At 50.6% G+C, this 17863-nt stretch overlaps 1 protein-coding gene across 1 annotated transcript in view; it reads right to left on the reverse strand.

Moving 5' to 3' along the window:
* Positions 1-13816: 13816 nt before the first annotated feature.
* The window catches only part of LOC105474856 (zinc finger protein 282), a 30933-nt gene continuing 26886 nt past the window's right edge, over positions 13817-17863 (reverse strand). The window contains exon 8 of the mRNA XM_011729680.3: positions 13817-16168. Within this exon, the coding sequence (XP_011727982.2) occupies positions 15333-16168 (836 nt within the window). The 3' untranslated portion in view covers positions 13817-15332. The remainder of the gene's footprint in view (positions 16169-17863) is intronic.

Raw genomic sequence — 17863 nt, forward strand, 5'->3', positions numbered from 1 at the left:
GCCTCCCAAAGCGCTGGGATTACAGGTGTGAGCCACCACACCCAGCGGAGAACAAAACTTTTAAGATCATGACTAGCTCCTTCGTCACATGCAGGGCTCAGTTCAGATTCTACATCCTCAGAGAGACATCTCCAGACCCCCCTTTCTACAGCCCCACGCCATCCTCCATCTCAATACTCAGTCTCATTACCCTGCTGGAAATTTTTCATACTATTTATCACCATCTGAAGTAATCTCATTTTTTCACTCATTTACATATTAATTATCTATATCTCTTCCACTGAAATGTCTCTCTGCTATATCCTCCATTTGTTGTAGATAGAAGTATTCGTATTTGTAAATGATTGAATGATGAATCAGAGTGGAAGGATATGAAATGTCATCTCAAACACAGGCATTATTTCCAGGGCAACTAGATCGACAGGCACTTCATTGGATCATTAATAAATCTAGAGAAAGAATGGGCCAGGCTGAAGAAACCAATCAGTCTCAGGGAGATTCTGTCCAGAGGGTCTGACCTGATCTCTCAGACCAACAAACTCTTGGTGTCAGATACAGAAAAAAAAAATGTGTCATGGGTGAGGTGGCTCATGCCTGTAATCCCAGCATTTTGGGAGGGCGAGGCAGGAGGATCACTGGAGTTTGAGACCAACCTGAGCGACATAGGCAGACCCTGTCTCTACAAAATTAAAATCAAAATTAAAATGAGCCAGGAGTAGTGGTACACACCTGTAGTCTCAGCTACTCAAGAGGCTGAGGTGGAAGGATTGTTTGAACCCAGTAGTTCGACGCTGCAGTGAGCCATGATTGCACCACCGCACTCCAGCGTAGGCAACAGACCAAGACCTTGTCTTTAAAAATAAAATAAAAATGTTATCCTCCACAGGCACAATATCAGGACATAGGATGCTGAGGTCATTAAACAGTTCAGTCGTAGAACTCATTCCCTCTACTCTGTTTCTATACTCACGAGGCAACCTTCTGACAATGCATGTTGCCAGGTAGCTTCTGGGAGGCAACATGCAGGTGAGGCTAATGCTTATGTCCACACTGTGGCTTATACGTCAGTCTCTTGAAACTGAGCATGATTCAGCATCCCAGACTCTGAGCCTGCAAGTCTGGAAAAAGGCTCAGTTCAAATTTCCAGCCTGCAAAGGAGGCAGCACCAGGCACCAGGGTTGCAATGCCCTGGGCTGGTGGAGATGGTGTGGCGCCTGCAGTCCCCTGGCCTGGTGAAGACAGTGGGATACAGCAATTTGCTAAGTGAGGCTGGGGAGTGAGACCGTCTGGGTCCCTAGCCCAGCACTGCCACTATATTAGTCAGGGTTCTCTAGAGAGACTAATAGGATGTATATACATATATATATATAAAATATTTTATAAAGGGAAGTTTATTAAGTATTAACTCACATGCTCACAAGGCTCCACAATAGACTGACCATCTGGAAGCTGAGTAGCAAGGAGAGCCAGTCCGAGTCCCAAAACTGAAGAACCTGGAGTCTGATGCTTGTTGATGTTTGAGGGTGGGAAGGGTCCAGCACCGGAGAAAGATGTAGGCTGGGAGCCTAGGCCAGTCTATTCTTTTTACATTTTTCTGCCTACTTTATATTCTAGCTGTGCTGGCAGCTGATTAGATGGTGCCCACCCAGATTAAGGATTGGTCTGCCTTTCCCAGCCCACGGACTCAAATGTTAATCTTTGAGTAACACCCTCACAGACACACCCAGGATCAATGCTTTGCATCTTTCAATACGACCAAGTTGATTCAGTATTCACCATCACAGCCACTTACTAGATACGAACTTTGGTCAGGTCTTTAACTTCTTAGTACTTGTTTCCTCATTATTATTGGTGAATAGAAAACAGTACTTAGCTCACAGAGTTGTGTGAATTAAATGAGTGAATTCAAGTCAAGTACTTAGAACAGTACCTGGCACAGAGGAAGAGATCGAGAAGTACTCATGATTGTTATTGTTGTTTAGTCCCAGATCCTTCATTTACTAAGTGCTGTGGCTCATGCTCACTCTGCCCTAGTATCCTTGTCTTCCGCTGAGAATGTGAACACCTCATCCTAAGGTTGTTGATGGAACAACAACCTTGTTATGTAAAGTGCTTATGTAGTCAAGTGCCCGGCATACAGCAAGCACTTGATGACAGGCAATTTCTTCTCTCTGCTTTACTTTTGCAAGGCCCAAGCCTTGTATTGCAATGAATTCAGCAGGATAAATGTGGCTTTGTTGTGTCTCTTAGAAGCTACCCGTTTGTTTTTTCCCACTGACATTCAAATCTTGACATATGCTGTTTTAAAAAACTTTTTTTTTTTTGAGATAGAATCTTGCTCTCTCCGAGGCTAGAGTGTAGTGCCGCAATCTCGACTCACTGCAACCTCCGCCTCCCAGGTCAAGCAATTCTCCTGCCTCAGCCTCCCAAGTAGCCAGGATTACAGGTGTGTGCCACCACGCCAACCTAATTGTTGTATTTTTAGTAGAGAAGGGGTTTCATCATGTTGGCCAGGCTGATCTCAAACTCCTGACCTCAAGTGATCCACCCACCTTGGCCTCCCAAAGTGCTGGGATTATAGGTGTGAGCCACTGCGCCCAGTCCGTTTTAAAAAACTGTGTGTGTGTGTGTGTGTGTGTGTGTGTGTGTGTGTGTGTGTGTGTGTTTTGAGACAAAGTCTCGCTCTGTTACCCAGGCTGGAGTGCAGTAGCACGATCTCAGCTTACTGCAAGCTCCGCCTCCTGGGTTCACGCCATTCTCCTGCCTCAGCCTCTTGAGTAGCTGGGACTACAGGCACCTGCCCCCATGCCCGGCTAAGTTTTGTTTGTTTGTTTGTTTGTTTGTTTGTATTTTTAGTAGAGATAGGGTTTCACCGTGTTAGCCCGGATGGTCTTGATCTCCTGACCTCGTGATCCACCTGCCTCAGCCTCCCAAAGTGTTGGGATTACAGGTGTGAGCCACCATGCCCTGCTTTAAAAACTTTTAAATGAAGTTCACCGTTATTCCCATTAGTGGCAGTGGTATCTCAAGAATCAAGAAAACAGACATTTAGTACTTGTAGCCTATGATCTCCACATTTGTAGAATATGAATGCAACATGCAGAGCTGAAAATTACCTTAGACATCATCTCACCCCCAGACCCTCATTTTTAGTGAAAGAAAAAAGTATTATCTGAACAAATAACATACAGTGTTAAAATAATGTTTTAATAATATTTATCTTGGCCAGGTGCAGTGGCTCATGCCTGTAATCCCAGCACTTTGGAAGGCTGAGGTGGGAGGATTGCTTGAAGCCAGGAGTTGGAGACCAGCCTGGGCAACATAATGGGACCCCATCTCTACAAAAAAATTAAAAAAAAAAAAGCTAGGCATGGTGGCACGTGCCTGCAGTCCCAGCTACTCTGGAGGCTGAGGTAAGAGCATCACTTGAGCCCAGGAGGTCGAGGTTGCAGTGAGTTGTGATCACGTCACTGCATTCCAGCCTGAGTGACAGAATGAGGTTCTGTTTCATAAAAAAAAAAAAAAAAAAAAAAAAAAAAAAAAAAATTATCTTATCCTTTAAATTTGTATCATGTGTATGATTTATAGCATACATATTAGCCTATATAAGTACATATATGTATGCCTGTTTTTTCCTCAAAAAAGTTTATAATCCATGGCTTCATTCCACTCATTAAGACTCTTTCTGGGCCGGGCATGGTGGCTCATGCCTGTAATCCCAGCACTTTGGGAGGCCGAGGCGGGCGGATCACGAGGTCAGGAGATCGAGACCATCCTGGCTAACACAATGAAACCCCATCTCCACTAAAAATACAAAAAAAATTAGCCGGGCGTGGTGGCAGCGCCTGTAGTCCCAGCTACTCGGGAGGCTGAGGCAGGAGAATGGCGGGAACCCGGGAAGCGGAGCTTGCAGTGAGCCGAGATCGCGCCACTGCACTCCAGCCTGAGCAACAAAGCAAGACTCCGTCTCAAAAAAAAAAAAAAAAAAAAAAAAAAGACTCTTTCTGGGCCGGGCATGGTGGCTCATGCCTGTAATCCCAGCACTTTGGGAGGCCGAGGCGGGCGGATCACGAGGTCAGGAGATCAAGACCATCCTGGCTAACATGGTGAAACTCCATCTCTACTAAAAATATAAAACAATTAGCCGGGCGTGGTGGCGGCGCCTGTAGTCCCAGCTACTAGGGAGGCAAAGGCAGGAGAATGGTGTGAACCCGGGAGGCAGAGCTTGCAGTGAGCTGAGATCAGGCCACTGCACCTCCAGCCTGGGCAACAAAGCAAGACTCCATCTCAAAAAAAACAAAAGGCTCTTTCTGTACCACTGCCATTACCATCCTGCAAGTCCCTACATGGCGTGAACCATGTTTTTTTTGTTTTGTTTTTTTTTTTTGAGACTGAGTCTCGCTGTGTTGCCTGGGCTGGAATGCAGTGGTGCAATCTCAGCTCACTGCAACCTCTGCCTCCAGGGTTCAAGCAATTCTCCTGTCTTAGCCTCCCGAGTAGCTGGGGTTACAGGCATGCCCCACCACACCTGGCTAATTTTTGTATTTTTGGTAGAGACAGGGTTTCACCATGTGGGCCAGGCTGGTCACGAACTCCTGACCTCAAGTGGTCCAACCGCCTCAGCCTCCCAAAGTGCTGGGATTACAGGCGTGAGCCACCGCGCCCGGCCAAACCATGTCTTTTGTATTCCTTCCCTCACACTAATAATCCTATGGAGAGCATGCCCTGCTAGACTGCAGGTCAGTGAGAATCCTGGAACAAACACGCCTTGGCTCAAGGTGCCTCCCCTGCTGTTTATGTGTCTGTGGTGCGCACCCACGAACTTCTTCAGCCCAGCATGTCTCCTTTCTTCCTTGAGCATCACACCTCCTACACTTTGGGAAATGCGCCTTCCTAGGTCCTACCCATGTAATTCAAATGTGTGTTGCCATCTTCTTGCATAGCAACTCCAGCCTGGTCTCAGTAACTGCTTGAAGGGTGAGCACTTGACTCAAGCCAGCCCAATCACAGCACCCTGTGGGCCCAGTCATAGCACAGTCATTAAGCCAGGGTGGGATGTGTCTTGAGCTGGACCAATCCAAGCTTTCCCCTGGGATCCTTCTAACTGAGTTGAGGGAAAAAGCTAATTTCCTCTCTGGTGAATTATAACTATATGAGTCAGGAATAATCTTGTCCTCCATTTTTTTCTTTATAAATTTTTTTGAGACAGAGTCTCACTCCATCACTCAGGTTGGAGTGCGGTAGCGCGATCTCGGCTCACTGCAACCTCTGTGTCCCGGTTTCAAGTGATTCTTGTGCCTCAGCCTGCTGAGTAGCTGGGATTACAGGCATGCGCCACCACGCCTGGCTAATTTTTGTATTTTTAGTAGAGATGGGGTTTCACCATGTTAGCTATACTGGTCTCAAATTCCTGACCTCAAGTGATCCACCTACCTTAGCCTCCCAAAGTGCTGGGATTATAGGCATGAGCCACCGCGCCCAGCCATCCTCCATTTTTTTAGAGTAAGTTGGTTTGAAAGAATGATCCCAATACAGTGAAAGGAGCAGAAATGACAGACACATTTTTGTCAGTATCCAAGACTGGCTCTTCATCAGTACCTTTGAGTCTGTGAATGATTCCAGGTTCCTTCCAGAATATTCCCTTTTCTTCCTGGTTGGTCAGTCAGCTTCTGTTGATTGCAACCAGAAGCACACTGACTAGTGAAGGAATGGTGGCTCTCTGTATACCCAAACCGAATGGGAAGTCCCAGAAGGCAAGGAGTGCCTCCCATCCTGTCTTTGTGTCTTTCTCAGCCGCACAGTTTCTTGGACTTAGAGATACTTCTAAAAGCTCTGTGGGAAGTCAGGGGAGGGTGTGGCCTAGAGTGGTGAAGCAGTCTTCAGGGACAAAGTGGGACCAGAGCTGGGGCTTGAGAGACCAGGACTTGGACACAGGTCCCCTGGCCCAGGACTCCTGGAGAACAAAACTGGGAAAAAACAGGGCATGGCTTGGAAGTGGTCAGGAGACAAGCCTGTAATATCAGCACCTTGGGAGGCTGACATAGGAGGATCCCTTGAGCCCAGGAGTTAGAGGCCAGTCTGGGCAACATAGGGAGACCTCCTCTCTACGTAAAATTTAAAAATTTGCCAGGCATGGTGGCACACACCTGTGGTCCCAGTTACTTGGGAGGCTGAGGTGGGAGGCTTGCTTGGGCCTGGAAGGTCGAGGCTGCAGTGAGCTATGATTGCACCACTGCAGCCCTCCAGCCTGGGTGACAGAGCAAAACCCTATAGATACATAGATAGTAGATAGATAGATGGATAGATAGATAGATACATACATACATACATAGAGCAAAACCCTATACAGAAAGAGAAAGAAAAGAAAGAAAAGAAAAGAAAGAAAGAAAGAATAAATGAAGGAAAAAGAAGGAAAGAAAAGAAAGAAAGAAAAGAGAGAGAAAGAGGAAGGAAGGAAGGGAGGGAGGGAGGGAGGGAGAAGGGAGAGAGGGAAAGAGGGAGGAAGGACTGAGCACAGCCGGGCAAGTTTGGGTAGCAGGCAATAGAGCAGACAGAGCTTCCACTGACAGGCTAAATGTCTGTATTGCTATCATGGGGCAGTGTAAAGAAAGAAATGCTCCTTTAAAAACTAAAGGCAGTCACCAGGCGCGGTGGCTCATGCCTATAATCCCAGCACTTTGGGAGGTCGAGGCAGGTGGATCACGAGGTCAGGAGATCAAGACCATCCTGGCTAACATGGTGAAACCCCGTCTCTACTAAAAATACCAAAAAATAATAATAATAATAATTAGCTGGGCATGGTGGCAGGCGCCTGTAGTCCCAGCTACTCGGGAGGCTGAGGCAGGAGAATGCCATGAACCCAGGAGGCAGAGCTTGTAGTGAGCCGAGATTGTGCCACTGCATTCCAGCCTGGGCAACAGAGCAAGACTCCGTCTCAAAAAAATAAATAAATAAATAAAAACTAAAGGCGGTCATTAGGGACCTAGTGAAATAAATTAGGTTCAGTCAATGAAAACTACAAAGCTGGCAGCTGGGCACGGTGGCTCACGCCTGTAATCCCAGCACTTTAGGAGGCCAAGGCGGGTGGATCACAAGGTCAGGAGATCGAGACCATCCTGGCTAACACAGTGAAACCCTGTCTCTACTAAAAATACAAAAATTAGCTGGGCATGGTGGCGGGTGCCTGTAATCCCAGCTACTTGAGAGACTGAGACAGGAGAATCGCTTGAACCTGAGAGGCAGAGGTTGCAGTGAGCTGAGATCGTGCCATTGCACTCCAGCCTGAGTGATAAGGCAAGAAAAAAAATAAAAATAAAATAGGGTGGCAGCCGGGCACAATGGCTCACGCCTGTAATCCCAGCACTTTGGGATGCCGAGGCAGGCTGATTGCTTGAGCTCAGGAGTTCGAGACCAGCCTGGCCAACATGGTGAAACCCCATCTCTACTAAAAATACAAAAAACTAGCTGGGTGTGATGGCGGGTACCTGTAATCCCAGCTATGCGGGAGGCTGAGGCAGGAGAATCACTTGAACCCAGGAGATGGAGGTTACAGTGAGCTGAGATTGCATCATTGGACTTCAGCCTGGGCAACAGCAAAACTCCGTCTCGAATATATATATATATATACGTGTGTGTGTGTGTCTATATATACACACATATATATATATATACAAAAATTAGCCAGGCGTGGTGGCACGCTCTTGTAGTCCCAGCTACTTGGGAGGCTGAGGCAGGAGAATTGCTTGAACCTGGGCGACGTAGGTTGCAGTGAGCTGAGATCATACCACTCCACTCCAGCCTGGGCGACAGAGTGAAACTCCATCTCCAAAGAAAAAAGAGAACCACTTCTCATCCCCAAATCCTTGAAGTGTGGGGCAGGGGCACTGGCTTTGACACTATATGTAGGATGGGGTCTGAAGCAGCCATTTTTCAGTTAAAGGATATTGACACCATTGGAATGAAAGGTGTGGGGACACCCAGATAGTCAACACTGGCTTACACCTCTAATACCAGATACAGGATTTGAATCTTGAATGGGAGACATCAAAGGGAGTCTTTTTTTTTTTTTTTTTTTTTTTTTGAGACAGAGTTTCACTCTTGTTGCCCAGGCTAGAGTGCAATGGCATGATCTGGGCTCACCACAACCTCCACCTCCCAGCTTCAAGCTATTCTCCAGCCTCAGCCTCCCGAGTGGCTGAGATTATAGGCGTGCACCACCATACCTGGCTAATTTTGTATTTGTAGTAGAGACAGGATTTCTCCATGTCGATTAGGCTGGTCTCGAACTCCTGACCTCAGGTGATCCACCCACCTTGGCCTCCCAAAGTGCTGGAATTACAGGTGTGAGCCACCGCACTCAGCCCAAAGGTAGTCTTTTATAACAAAGAGAGTCTTATGATAAACCTATAGAAATTATCATGCTTTATTATTTGAGGGGTATATAATTATCTGAGGGGTGATGTGGATTTAAAATATGTCTAGGCCAGGCTCAGTGGCTCACACCTGTAATCCCAGCACTTTGAGAGGCCAAGGCAGGAGGATCGCTTGAGCCCAGGAGCTCAAGGCTGCAATGGGTCATGATCGCACCATTGCCCTCCAGAGTGAGCAGCAGAGCGAGACCCTATCTCAAAAAATAACACATTAAATTAAATTAAATTATGTCTAAAGAAGTTTGAACAGAGGTTCCCAACCTTTGGGATACAGTGCCAGCATCTCACGAGCAGAGTGATTCTTCTGGAAGGAGACATCTGGAACCCTTATCAGGGTGGGCTGGGGGCTGTGTATGATTCTGAACAGATATTTAGGATCTCTCATCTCAAGAATTACCAGTTTAGAGATATGCCTCCCTAGCCAGGCACCGTGGCTCATACCTGTAATCTCAGCACTGTAGGAGGCTGAGGTGAGTAGACCACATGAGGCCAGGAGTTCAAGACCAGCCTGGCCAATATGGAGGAAACTCCATCTCTACTAAAAATACAAAAAGTAGCCGAGCTGGGTGGTGCACATCTGTAATCCCAGCTACTCAGGAGGCTGAGTCAGGAGAATCGCTTGAATCTGGGGGCAGAGGATGCAGTGAGCCAAGATCGTGCCACTGCGCTCCACCCTGGGCAACAGAGAAAAAGCCTGCCTCAAAAAGAAAGAAAGAAAGAAAAAGGATATGCCTCCCTAATGACTCCCTAGGAGTCAGTGGGGGGTGGAATGACAGCCACGCCTCACAAACTGTCCTGTGCTCTTCCAAAACAGGGTTCTGGGCCTCTAGGATGCTCTATTCCATGTTTTTACAGTAACAGCTGGATGGACCAATGCTGTGAAATTACAGGCACAGGCTGGCTCATCCTGAGCCTGGTATGAAGTTTCCTACTTTTCCCCTTTACTCCCTGCCAACACCCAATACCCAGGGCCCAGATGTCAGAGAGCCGGTCATGGTGCCCAAATCCTTGATCATAACTGCCTTTACCTGTGTGTTTTGGGGTGTTTTTCATTTTTGATGGTGTCTGACTTAAACCAACCTTCTCAAGACTTCCATTTCATCCTCTCTGGCCTCCTTTCAGCGCTATGCATTCCTGTTCCTGAGGAGTTCCAAAGGGGCTGCAGCTCTGTGGGGCCCAGACCACCAGCAGCTGGTCCACGGCCTCTGGCTATGCCAGTCTCCTGCCTTACAATCCCAATTCCTGTCTCCCCAGTGTGTTTCACCTTCGTCCCACATTGCCTCCTCCCTCCTTTCCCTCTGCCCCATCCAATTCATCCTCCAATCCCTGACTTCTCCATGAAGTCTCATGCTTATTGTATCAGGAGCTCCGACTCCTCCCATCAACTCTGCTGTCAAGCAAATTGTACTGCCTTAGGTTGCCAGTTTCCTGTTCATGTCTGTCGCTCAACTCCAATCACTTGTACCCCCTATGGTGCCCATCCTGGCTAGACAAGTGCTAAATACTAAAGAGGTAATTAAGTGAACAAAATGCGGAGGCCAGCATCCTGAGTGTCACTATCTTTGATCAGCTCTGGGGTTAGAGCTCCCTATGGGACTCTCCTAGGGCCTGTGCTAGTGACCGGGGTGACTCATAGCGTAGCTAAGGGGCACTAGTGCAGTAGGATCCCCCAGCCCAGCATCCAGGAAACCAGAGACTTAGCCTTGGCCATCACTAGCTCAGTATGGCTTCTATAGACCAGTATTTTCCCAACTTCTCAGTGGGATGTCCTGTGGCGAGTCTTCCGGAAGATCAGGCGTGTATTTCTCAAGCCCCCACCCTCATGTAGTATGCTTTCTAGTAGTGCTGTTCTCACAAATACCTTCTCTCCTGTTAGACGTTGGGCTCCCAGAGGGCAAGGACTAGGTCTTACACTTCTTTGTTCCCTAATAGGTGTTCATGAAACAATAACAACGCAGCCACCCATCCATCCTCAATCTCATTCTCCTAACGCCCTGCCTTCCCCTTTCCATAAAGTAAGGCACAAACTGAGGCCATGAGCATGAAGTTACCTGAGCTGTCCACCCACCTCAGGATCTGTTCCACCTCTCTGAACTTTTTGGAGCAGCAACCTTTGCAGAGCACTGCTTGTACCCGATCATCTGGTACAGTGCTGAGGAAGGAATGCTACAATCCAGATGTCCCTGTTAGAACTTCCTAGGCTGATGGGGACAGAAAGCCCAGAAAAGCATATCCTGAAATGAGGAAGGAATTTGAATGCCTGAGAAGTTGAACACAGGTCTGTAAGGACACAGATGCAGCTCTCATACTTCCAGGAAGTCTGTTGGGAAAGAGTTTCACTCTTTATTGGGTCCTCTTTTCTTTTTCTTTTTTTTTTAACTATTCGAATTTTTATTGCATGCATTGTGTGTTTTTTTTTTTTTTTTTTTGGAGACAGAGTCTCACTCTGTCACCCAGGCTGGAGTGCAGTGGCACAATCTTGGCTCACTGCAAACCCTATCTCCCAGGTTCAAGCGATTCTCCTGAGTAGCTGGGATTACAGTTGTGTGCCATCACACCTGGCTAATCTTTGTGTTTTTAGTAGAGACGGAGTTTCACCATGTTGGCCAGTCTGGTATCGAACCCCTGACCTCAAGTGATCCACCTGCCTCGGCCTCCCAAAGTGCTGGGATTACAGGCGTGAGCCCCCATGTCCAGCCTGCATTGATTTTTAAATTAAAAGTCAATTAAAAAAATAGGCTGGGCTGGGCGAAGTGGTTCACACCTGTAATCCCAGCACTTTGGGAGGCCGAGGTGGACGGATCACTTGAGGTCGGGAGTTACAGACCAGCCTGGCCAACATGGTGAAACCCCATCTCTACTAAAAACACAAAAGTTAGCCGGGCATGGTGGTGGGGGCCTATAATCCCAGCTACTCTGGAGGCTGAGGCAGGAGAATCACTTGAACCCGGGAAGCGGAGGTTGCAGTGAGCTGAAATGGCACCACTGCACTCCAGCCTGGGCAACAGAGTGAGACTCCATCTAAAAAATAAATAAACAAAAGACAGACCGAGTGCAGCAGTTCACACCTATAATCTCAGCACTTTGGGAGGCTGAGGGGAGAGGGTTGCTTGAGCTCAGGAGTTCAAGCCCAGCCTGGGCAACATAGCAAAACCCTATCTCCACAAAAAGCAAAATAAATAAATAAATAAATAAATAAAGCCAGGTGTGGTGATGCATGGATGCCTATAGTCCCAGCTACCCGGGAGGCTGAGGCAACAGACTGCTTGAGCCCAGCAGTTCATGGCTGCAGTGAGACATGATTGAATCACTGCACTTCAGCCTGGACAACACAGTGAAATCCCGTCTCTCTCTGTCACCCAGGCTGGAGTACAGTGCTGCCATTTTGGCTCACTGCAACCTCCACCTCCCGGGTTCAAATGATTCTCCTGCCTCAACCTCCCAAGTAGCTGGGACTACAGGCGCACGCCACCACGCCCAGGTAATTTTTTGTATTTTAGTAGAGATGGGGCTTCACTGAGTTGCCCAGGCTGGTCTCGAACTCCTGAGCTCAGGCAATCTGTCTGCCTTGGCCTCCCAAAGTGCTGGGATTACAGGCGTGAGCCACCACACCCGGCCTTTCTGTTTTTAAAAATTGTTTCTTGGCCGGGCGCGGTGGCTGAAGCCTGTAATCCCAGCACTTTGGGAGGCCGAGACAGGTGGATCACGAGGTCAGGAGATCAAGACCATCCTGGCTAACATGGTGAAACCCCATCTCCACTAAAAAAAATACAAAAAACTAGCCGGGCGAGGTGGCGGGCGCCTGTAGTCCCAGCTACTCGGGAGGCTGAGGCAGGAGAATGGCGTAAACCCAGAAGGCGGAGCTTGCAGTGAGCTGAGATCCGGCCACTGCACTCCAGCCTGGGCGACAGAGCAAGACTCCATCTCAAAACAAAACAAAACAAAACAAAACCAAAAAACAAAAAACTAGCCGGGCAAGGTGGCGGGTGCCTGTAGTCCCAGCTACTCGGGAGGCTGAGGCAGGAGTATGGTGTAAACCCAGGAGGTGGAGCTTGCAGTGAGCTGAGATGGCACCACTGCACTCCAGCCTGGGCGACAGAGCAAGACTCCGTCTCAAAAAAAAAAATTGTTTCTTTATTCTAGAGACAGGGGTCTCGCTATGTTGGCAGGGTGGTCTCAAACTCCTGGTCTCAAGCAATCCTCCCACCTCAGCCTCCCAAAGTGCTTGGATTACATGAATGAGCCAGCACGCCCAACCAGATTGCTTCGGCTCCGGAGGTCCAGACTGCAGTAAGCCAATATTGCACCACTGCACTCAGCCTGAATGGCAGAGCAAGACCTTGTCTCTAAATACATACATAAACTACATTTCCTCAGAAGGAAAATAAAAATCCACCCCCAAAGCAAGGCCCCAGTCCTGCTTCAGGATGTGGACTCCAGAGTCTTCACTGAGGATCTTCGCTGCCTGGGAGCCAGCAGAGGCCAACATCCTGAGTGTCACCATCTCCAATCAGTTCTGGGGATGAGGTTCACTATGGGGCTCTCCAGCAACCTGTGCCAGGGCTTGGGGCGACTCATGGTGTAGCTGAGGAGTACCTGGTGACGTGGCATCCACCAGCCTATGATACAGGAAAGCAGAGAGGCTTGGCTCTCACTAGTTCAGTCACTAGGCCTCCTTGGGAATCTGCCCCTTGAAGGTAAAATAAAGGGGTCAGACAGCCTCGTGCTCAGGTGTTTTTGTTTTGTTTTCGAGACGGAGTCTTGCTCTGTCGCTCAGGTGGGAGTGCAGTGGTGCGATCTCAGCTCACTGCAACCTCTGCCTCCTGGGTTCAAGCGATTCTCCTGCCTCAGTTTCCTGAGTAGCTGGGATTACAGGCACGCACCACCACGCCCGGCTAATTTTTGTATTTTTGGTAGAGACGGGGTTTCACCATTTGGGTCAGGCTGGTCTCAAATACCTGACCTCGTGATCCGCCCGCCACGGCCTCCCAAGGTGCTGGGATTACAGGTGTGAGCCACCGCGCCCGGCCAGATGTTTTAAACCCATATCTCAACAATGACGCCTCCCCTCTCCTCACACTCCTGGCAACCAAAAAGCATTCTGACCTTTCCATGATCTAGATTAGGAAAATCCTTTCTGCATATGCTTTTGAAAAGTGGCACACTACCCCATCCCCCAGCAACTGATCACTGGAGGGTCCCCTTCTACTCTAAAAAACTCTACTGAACCCTGTCTAATTTCTCATCTCAATTTGCTTTCTTAATATTTGTCTCCTTTTAAAAGCAGAATGAAGACCAAAAAAAATACCCCATTGAATTGGATTCCAGTTCATTGAGGCTTTACTGTAGGCAAGCTGGAGAACCCCCAGCTCTGTGAACATGCAGTCTGCAATCTGGATACCTTTTATTTAATGTCAATTCCCTTTGCATGGCAAAAAGGGGTCTGAGGAAAGCGGAGCAGCGTAGATGAGGGTGAGGGCGGAAGCAGGGCGCTCACCAAAGTGGTGCTGGGTGCCGGCTGCCCACTGTGCTCCCGGCTGGGAAGAATGCCAGACTCACGGCAGGGGCAGGGAAAGTCATTTTTGACACAAACAAGGGTCCTGGGGCATGCCACCCCACCCGGTGCCAGGCCATGCAAGACGCTGAAATGGAGACTGTGGCCCCTCGGGACACTGCCCAGAGCCATGGAGCAGGTGCACCAACGTGAAGGGGAGTCCTCTGGGCGCTTCCCGAGGCGCCTGCAGGGTATGGAGCATAGCAGGGTCTGTATCCATGTCCGTGAACACGGGCAGTAACAGATAGCACCAATTGGGAGGCCCAGGGCAGGAGAGCCTGAGGCTCAGACTCTAGCACCCACTTGCCCGACGCTCCTGGGAAGAGGCTTTTGGCTGCTCTCTCAGCGAAAGCCTCTCCTTCGCCTCTCTGCCCTGGGAAAACTGAACGAATCATCACGGTGAGGTCTGACCTGGGGCCCTAGCTGCCTCTGGGGGACCAGGCCACTGTTGTGCAGTGACAAGATGCTGCTGCACGAAATTGAGGGGCTGGAGGCGGGAGGGACAGGCTGGGGCCGAGGGGGCACCAGGAGCTCCCATGGAAAAAGAACCCTCTGGATGCACAACCTGGGGCGTTCGTAGCCAATCTGTTCCCCGCTCCCAGGAACCCCAGGAGCTGGCCTCCCGTCGCTTCTGGTTTTGTCCGTGGGTGAGAGAGAGGAACGGAAGAGACCAGGAGGGACAGGCCGGCAGCTTCCCGGGCAGTGGAGGTAGGCGGTGAGCGTGGCGGGGCCACGCACGCCCCTTCCCGTGTGATTGGGTGAACCGTCTCACCTGCCTCTTACTTTCCTCAGTCACCAGGAAAATCCTACCCCGCTTATCTTAGAGGGATAGGCCAAGGGTGAAATGGATAACGGATAGAAAACACTTAAAAAAGTATAAAGCGCTACTGAAACGCGAGGCAGTGTTGTCATCATGGTGTTACCCTTAGCACATCCCTCGGCCTTCGCTTTTTTTCAGGGTGTCTCCTAACCTTGGGACCTGATTTCCTGATCTCAGAAGGGCTTCGGGACTCCCTGGTGGCTTCCCCTGATGACCATCTGTGGCCCAGTGGTCCCAGGGCACCCAAGGGGGTGTGAGGGCGGTGCCCGAGGACGCTTGGCTCCTCGCGGTCCCCCTGGCCCTTCCCCGGCCACTGGGTCCACCCTAGAGATGAGCTGGGCGTCCATTCAGACCAGATAGATCTGGGGGACCCCTGCCCCACCCCGGGAGACCCCCAACCGGAGTGCAATGCCTGTTGCCGATTTCCAGACGGTGGCCAAGGACATCGGGCAGGGTGATTGGTGCTCAGACCGCCCTCGGGTCGCCTCCCAGCCCACTCTGTCCGGCCCTGCCCTCCCCTAGCCGGGCCCTAGTCTCGCTCGGGTGGCGGCGGGAGTGGCCGTGGGGCGCCTGGGCCCGGGCCGCCGCTGTGCACGCGCAGGTGGTCCTTGAGCGACTCCTTGTAGCGGAAGCTCTTGCCGCACTCGCCGCACGTGTAGGGACGCTCGCCAGTGTGGATGCGCTGGTGCTTGAGCAGGTTCTGCTTGCGGATGAAGCTCTTGCCGCACAGTGCACACTGGAAAGGCCGCTCGCCAGTGTGCAGCCGCTGGTGGTTCTGCAGGTGCTCCTTGCGGCTGTAGGTCTTCTCGCACTCCGAGCACTTGTAGGGCCGCTCGCCGCGGTGCGTCATCTGGTGGCGGATGAGGCCCGAGTGGCAGTTGAAGCTCTTCTCGCACTCGGCGCACTCGTAGGGCCGCTCCTTGGTGTGGCTGCGGTGGTGGATGATGAGGCTCTTGCGCACGCCAAAGCTCTTGCCGCACTCGGGGCACGAGTAGGGCTTGCTGCGGGCGCCATGCAGGAGGAGGCTCCGCCGCAGCCCGCCAGGGCAGCAGCTGCCGCAGCCGCCGCCTGCCCCCGTCCCCACCTCCGCGCCGCCGCCCCCACCGCCCCCATCGCCCCCACCGCCCCCAGTGCTGCGGTCCCCACCCAGCGGCGCCTCGCCCGAGCCACGCTCCCCGGGCAGCGCCTGGAAGCCGTCGTCTAGCAGCCCTCGGCTCGGGGGGCCACCCGGGTTCTCGGCCACCGCGATCGGGGGCAGGCTCTGCGGCTGGGGCTGCGACTGCGGCTGTGGCTGCGGTGGCTGGGGCTGGGGCTGGGGCTGTGGCGGGGCTGGGGGTGGGTTCTTCACCATCAGCAGGCTGTCACCTGGGGAGAGAGGAAGAAGTAACATGCTGACAGGGGCTCTCGACCAGACCCCACACTGCTCCCCAACGGGGTCCAGGGAGCGTGCTATCTGAGCCTCAGTTCCACTAACTATGAGGGATTGCACAAGGTGCTGGTCCACGATCTACATGGCCCTTCGACCTTCCCGAAGCCACCCTGCTGTGGAGCCCAGAAACGGGTCAAGCAGGTGGCACACGGCAAGGACAGGAAGTCCCTCCAGAACGCTGAGGACTAAGGGGTAGGGACCTGCTGTCCAGAAATCATTTTGGAAGATAGAATTGCTCAGAAAAAATAAGACTTACTTGCAGTCTGGTGGACGATGGTTTTTGTTTGTTTTTCCAGACAGGGTCTGGCTCTGTTGCCCAGGCTGTAGTGCACTGGAGAGATCATGGCTCACTGCAGCCTTGGCCTCCTGCGCTCAACTGATCCTCCCACCTCAGCCTCCCAAGGAGCTGGGACTATAAGCATGTGCCACCAGGCCCAGCTAATTAAAAAAACAATTTTTTTCCACCAGGTGCAGTGGCTCATGCCTATAATCCCAGCATTTTGGGAGACCAAGGTGGGCAGATCACCTGAGTTTGGGAGTTGGAGACCAGCCTGACCAACATGGAGAAACCTCGTCTCTACTAAAAATATGAAATTAGCTGGGAGTGGTGGCGCATGCATGTAATCCCAGCTGAGGCTGAGGCAGGAGAAACGCTTGAAGCAGGGAGGCGGAGGTTGCGGGGAGCCGAGATCTTGCCATGCACTCCAGCCTGGGCAACAAGAGCGAAACTCCATCTCTCAAAAAAGTAAATAACATAATATAACATAACATAACATAACATAACATAACATAACATAACATAAAATATTAAAAGGCCAGGCACGGTGGCTCACACCTGTAATCCCAGCACTTTGGGAGGCTGAGGGGGGTGTATCATGAGGTCAAGAAATCGAGACCATCCTGGCCAATATGGTGAAATGCCGTCTCTACTAAAAATACAAAAATTAGCTGGGTGTGGTGGTACACACCTGTAGTCCCAGCTACTTGGGAGGCTGAGGCAGGAGAATCACTTGAATACAGGAGGCAGAGGTTGCAGTGAGCTGAGATACCGCCACTGCACTCCAGCCCAGCGACAGAGCGAGACTCTGTCTCAAAAAAAAATAAAAATACAAATAAAAAATACAAATTTTGTTGTTGTTGTTGAGACAGGGTCTCACTATGTTGCCCAGGCTGGTCTCCAACTCCTGGGATCAAGCAATCCTCCCACCTTGGCCTCCCAAAATGCTGGGATTACAGATGTGAGCCAGCACAGACACTGACAATGCTCACTTTTATCTCAGGACAATCTCTCAATGGGAAGGAAAGAATTTTATCCAAGGTGAAAACCATCTAGAGACCCACAGAATGGAATGCAGGGAGCTGGAAACATAAGCATCAGACGGGTTGGCAATCATGTTTCCACTAAGCATGTGGGGCATCTGATTTGGGCAGGTGTGGGCAGCTGGGACATGTGAGTCCCACCCTGGCACCTGACCCACCTGGACCTTGGCAGCACAGTGACAGGCCCTCCTTGCACCCATGGCAGTGGCCACCCAGCCTACCACCCCAGGAGATGCGGTTCTTACCCCCTTTCCTCCCAGTGCACAGTTCTTGTGCCTTGGGGGGCAGTGGGAGACAAAGCCCAGGCTCTG

Source organism: Macaca nemestrina, chromosome 4 (genome assembly GCF_043159975.1).
Source record: "Macaca nemestrina isolate mMacNem1 chromosome 4, mMacNem.hap1, whole genome shotgun sequence".
NCBI classification, from domain to species: Eukaryota; Metazoa; Chordata; class Mammalia; order Primates; family Cercopithecidae; genus Macaca; species Macaca nemestrina.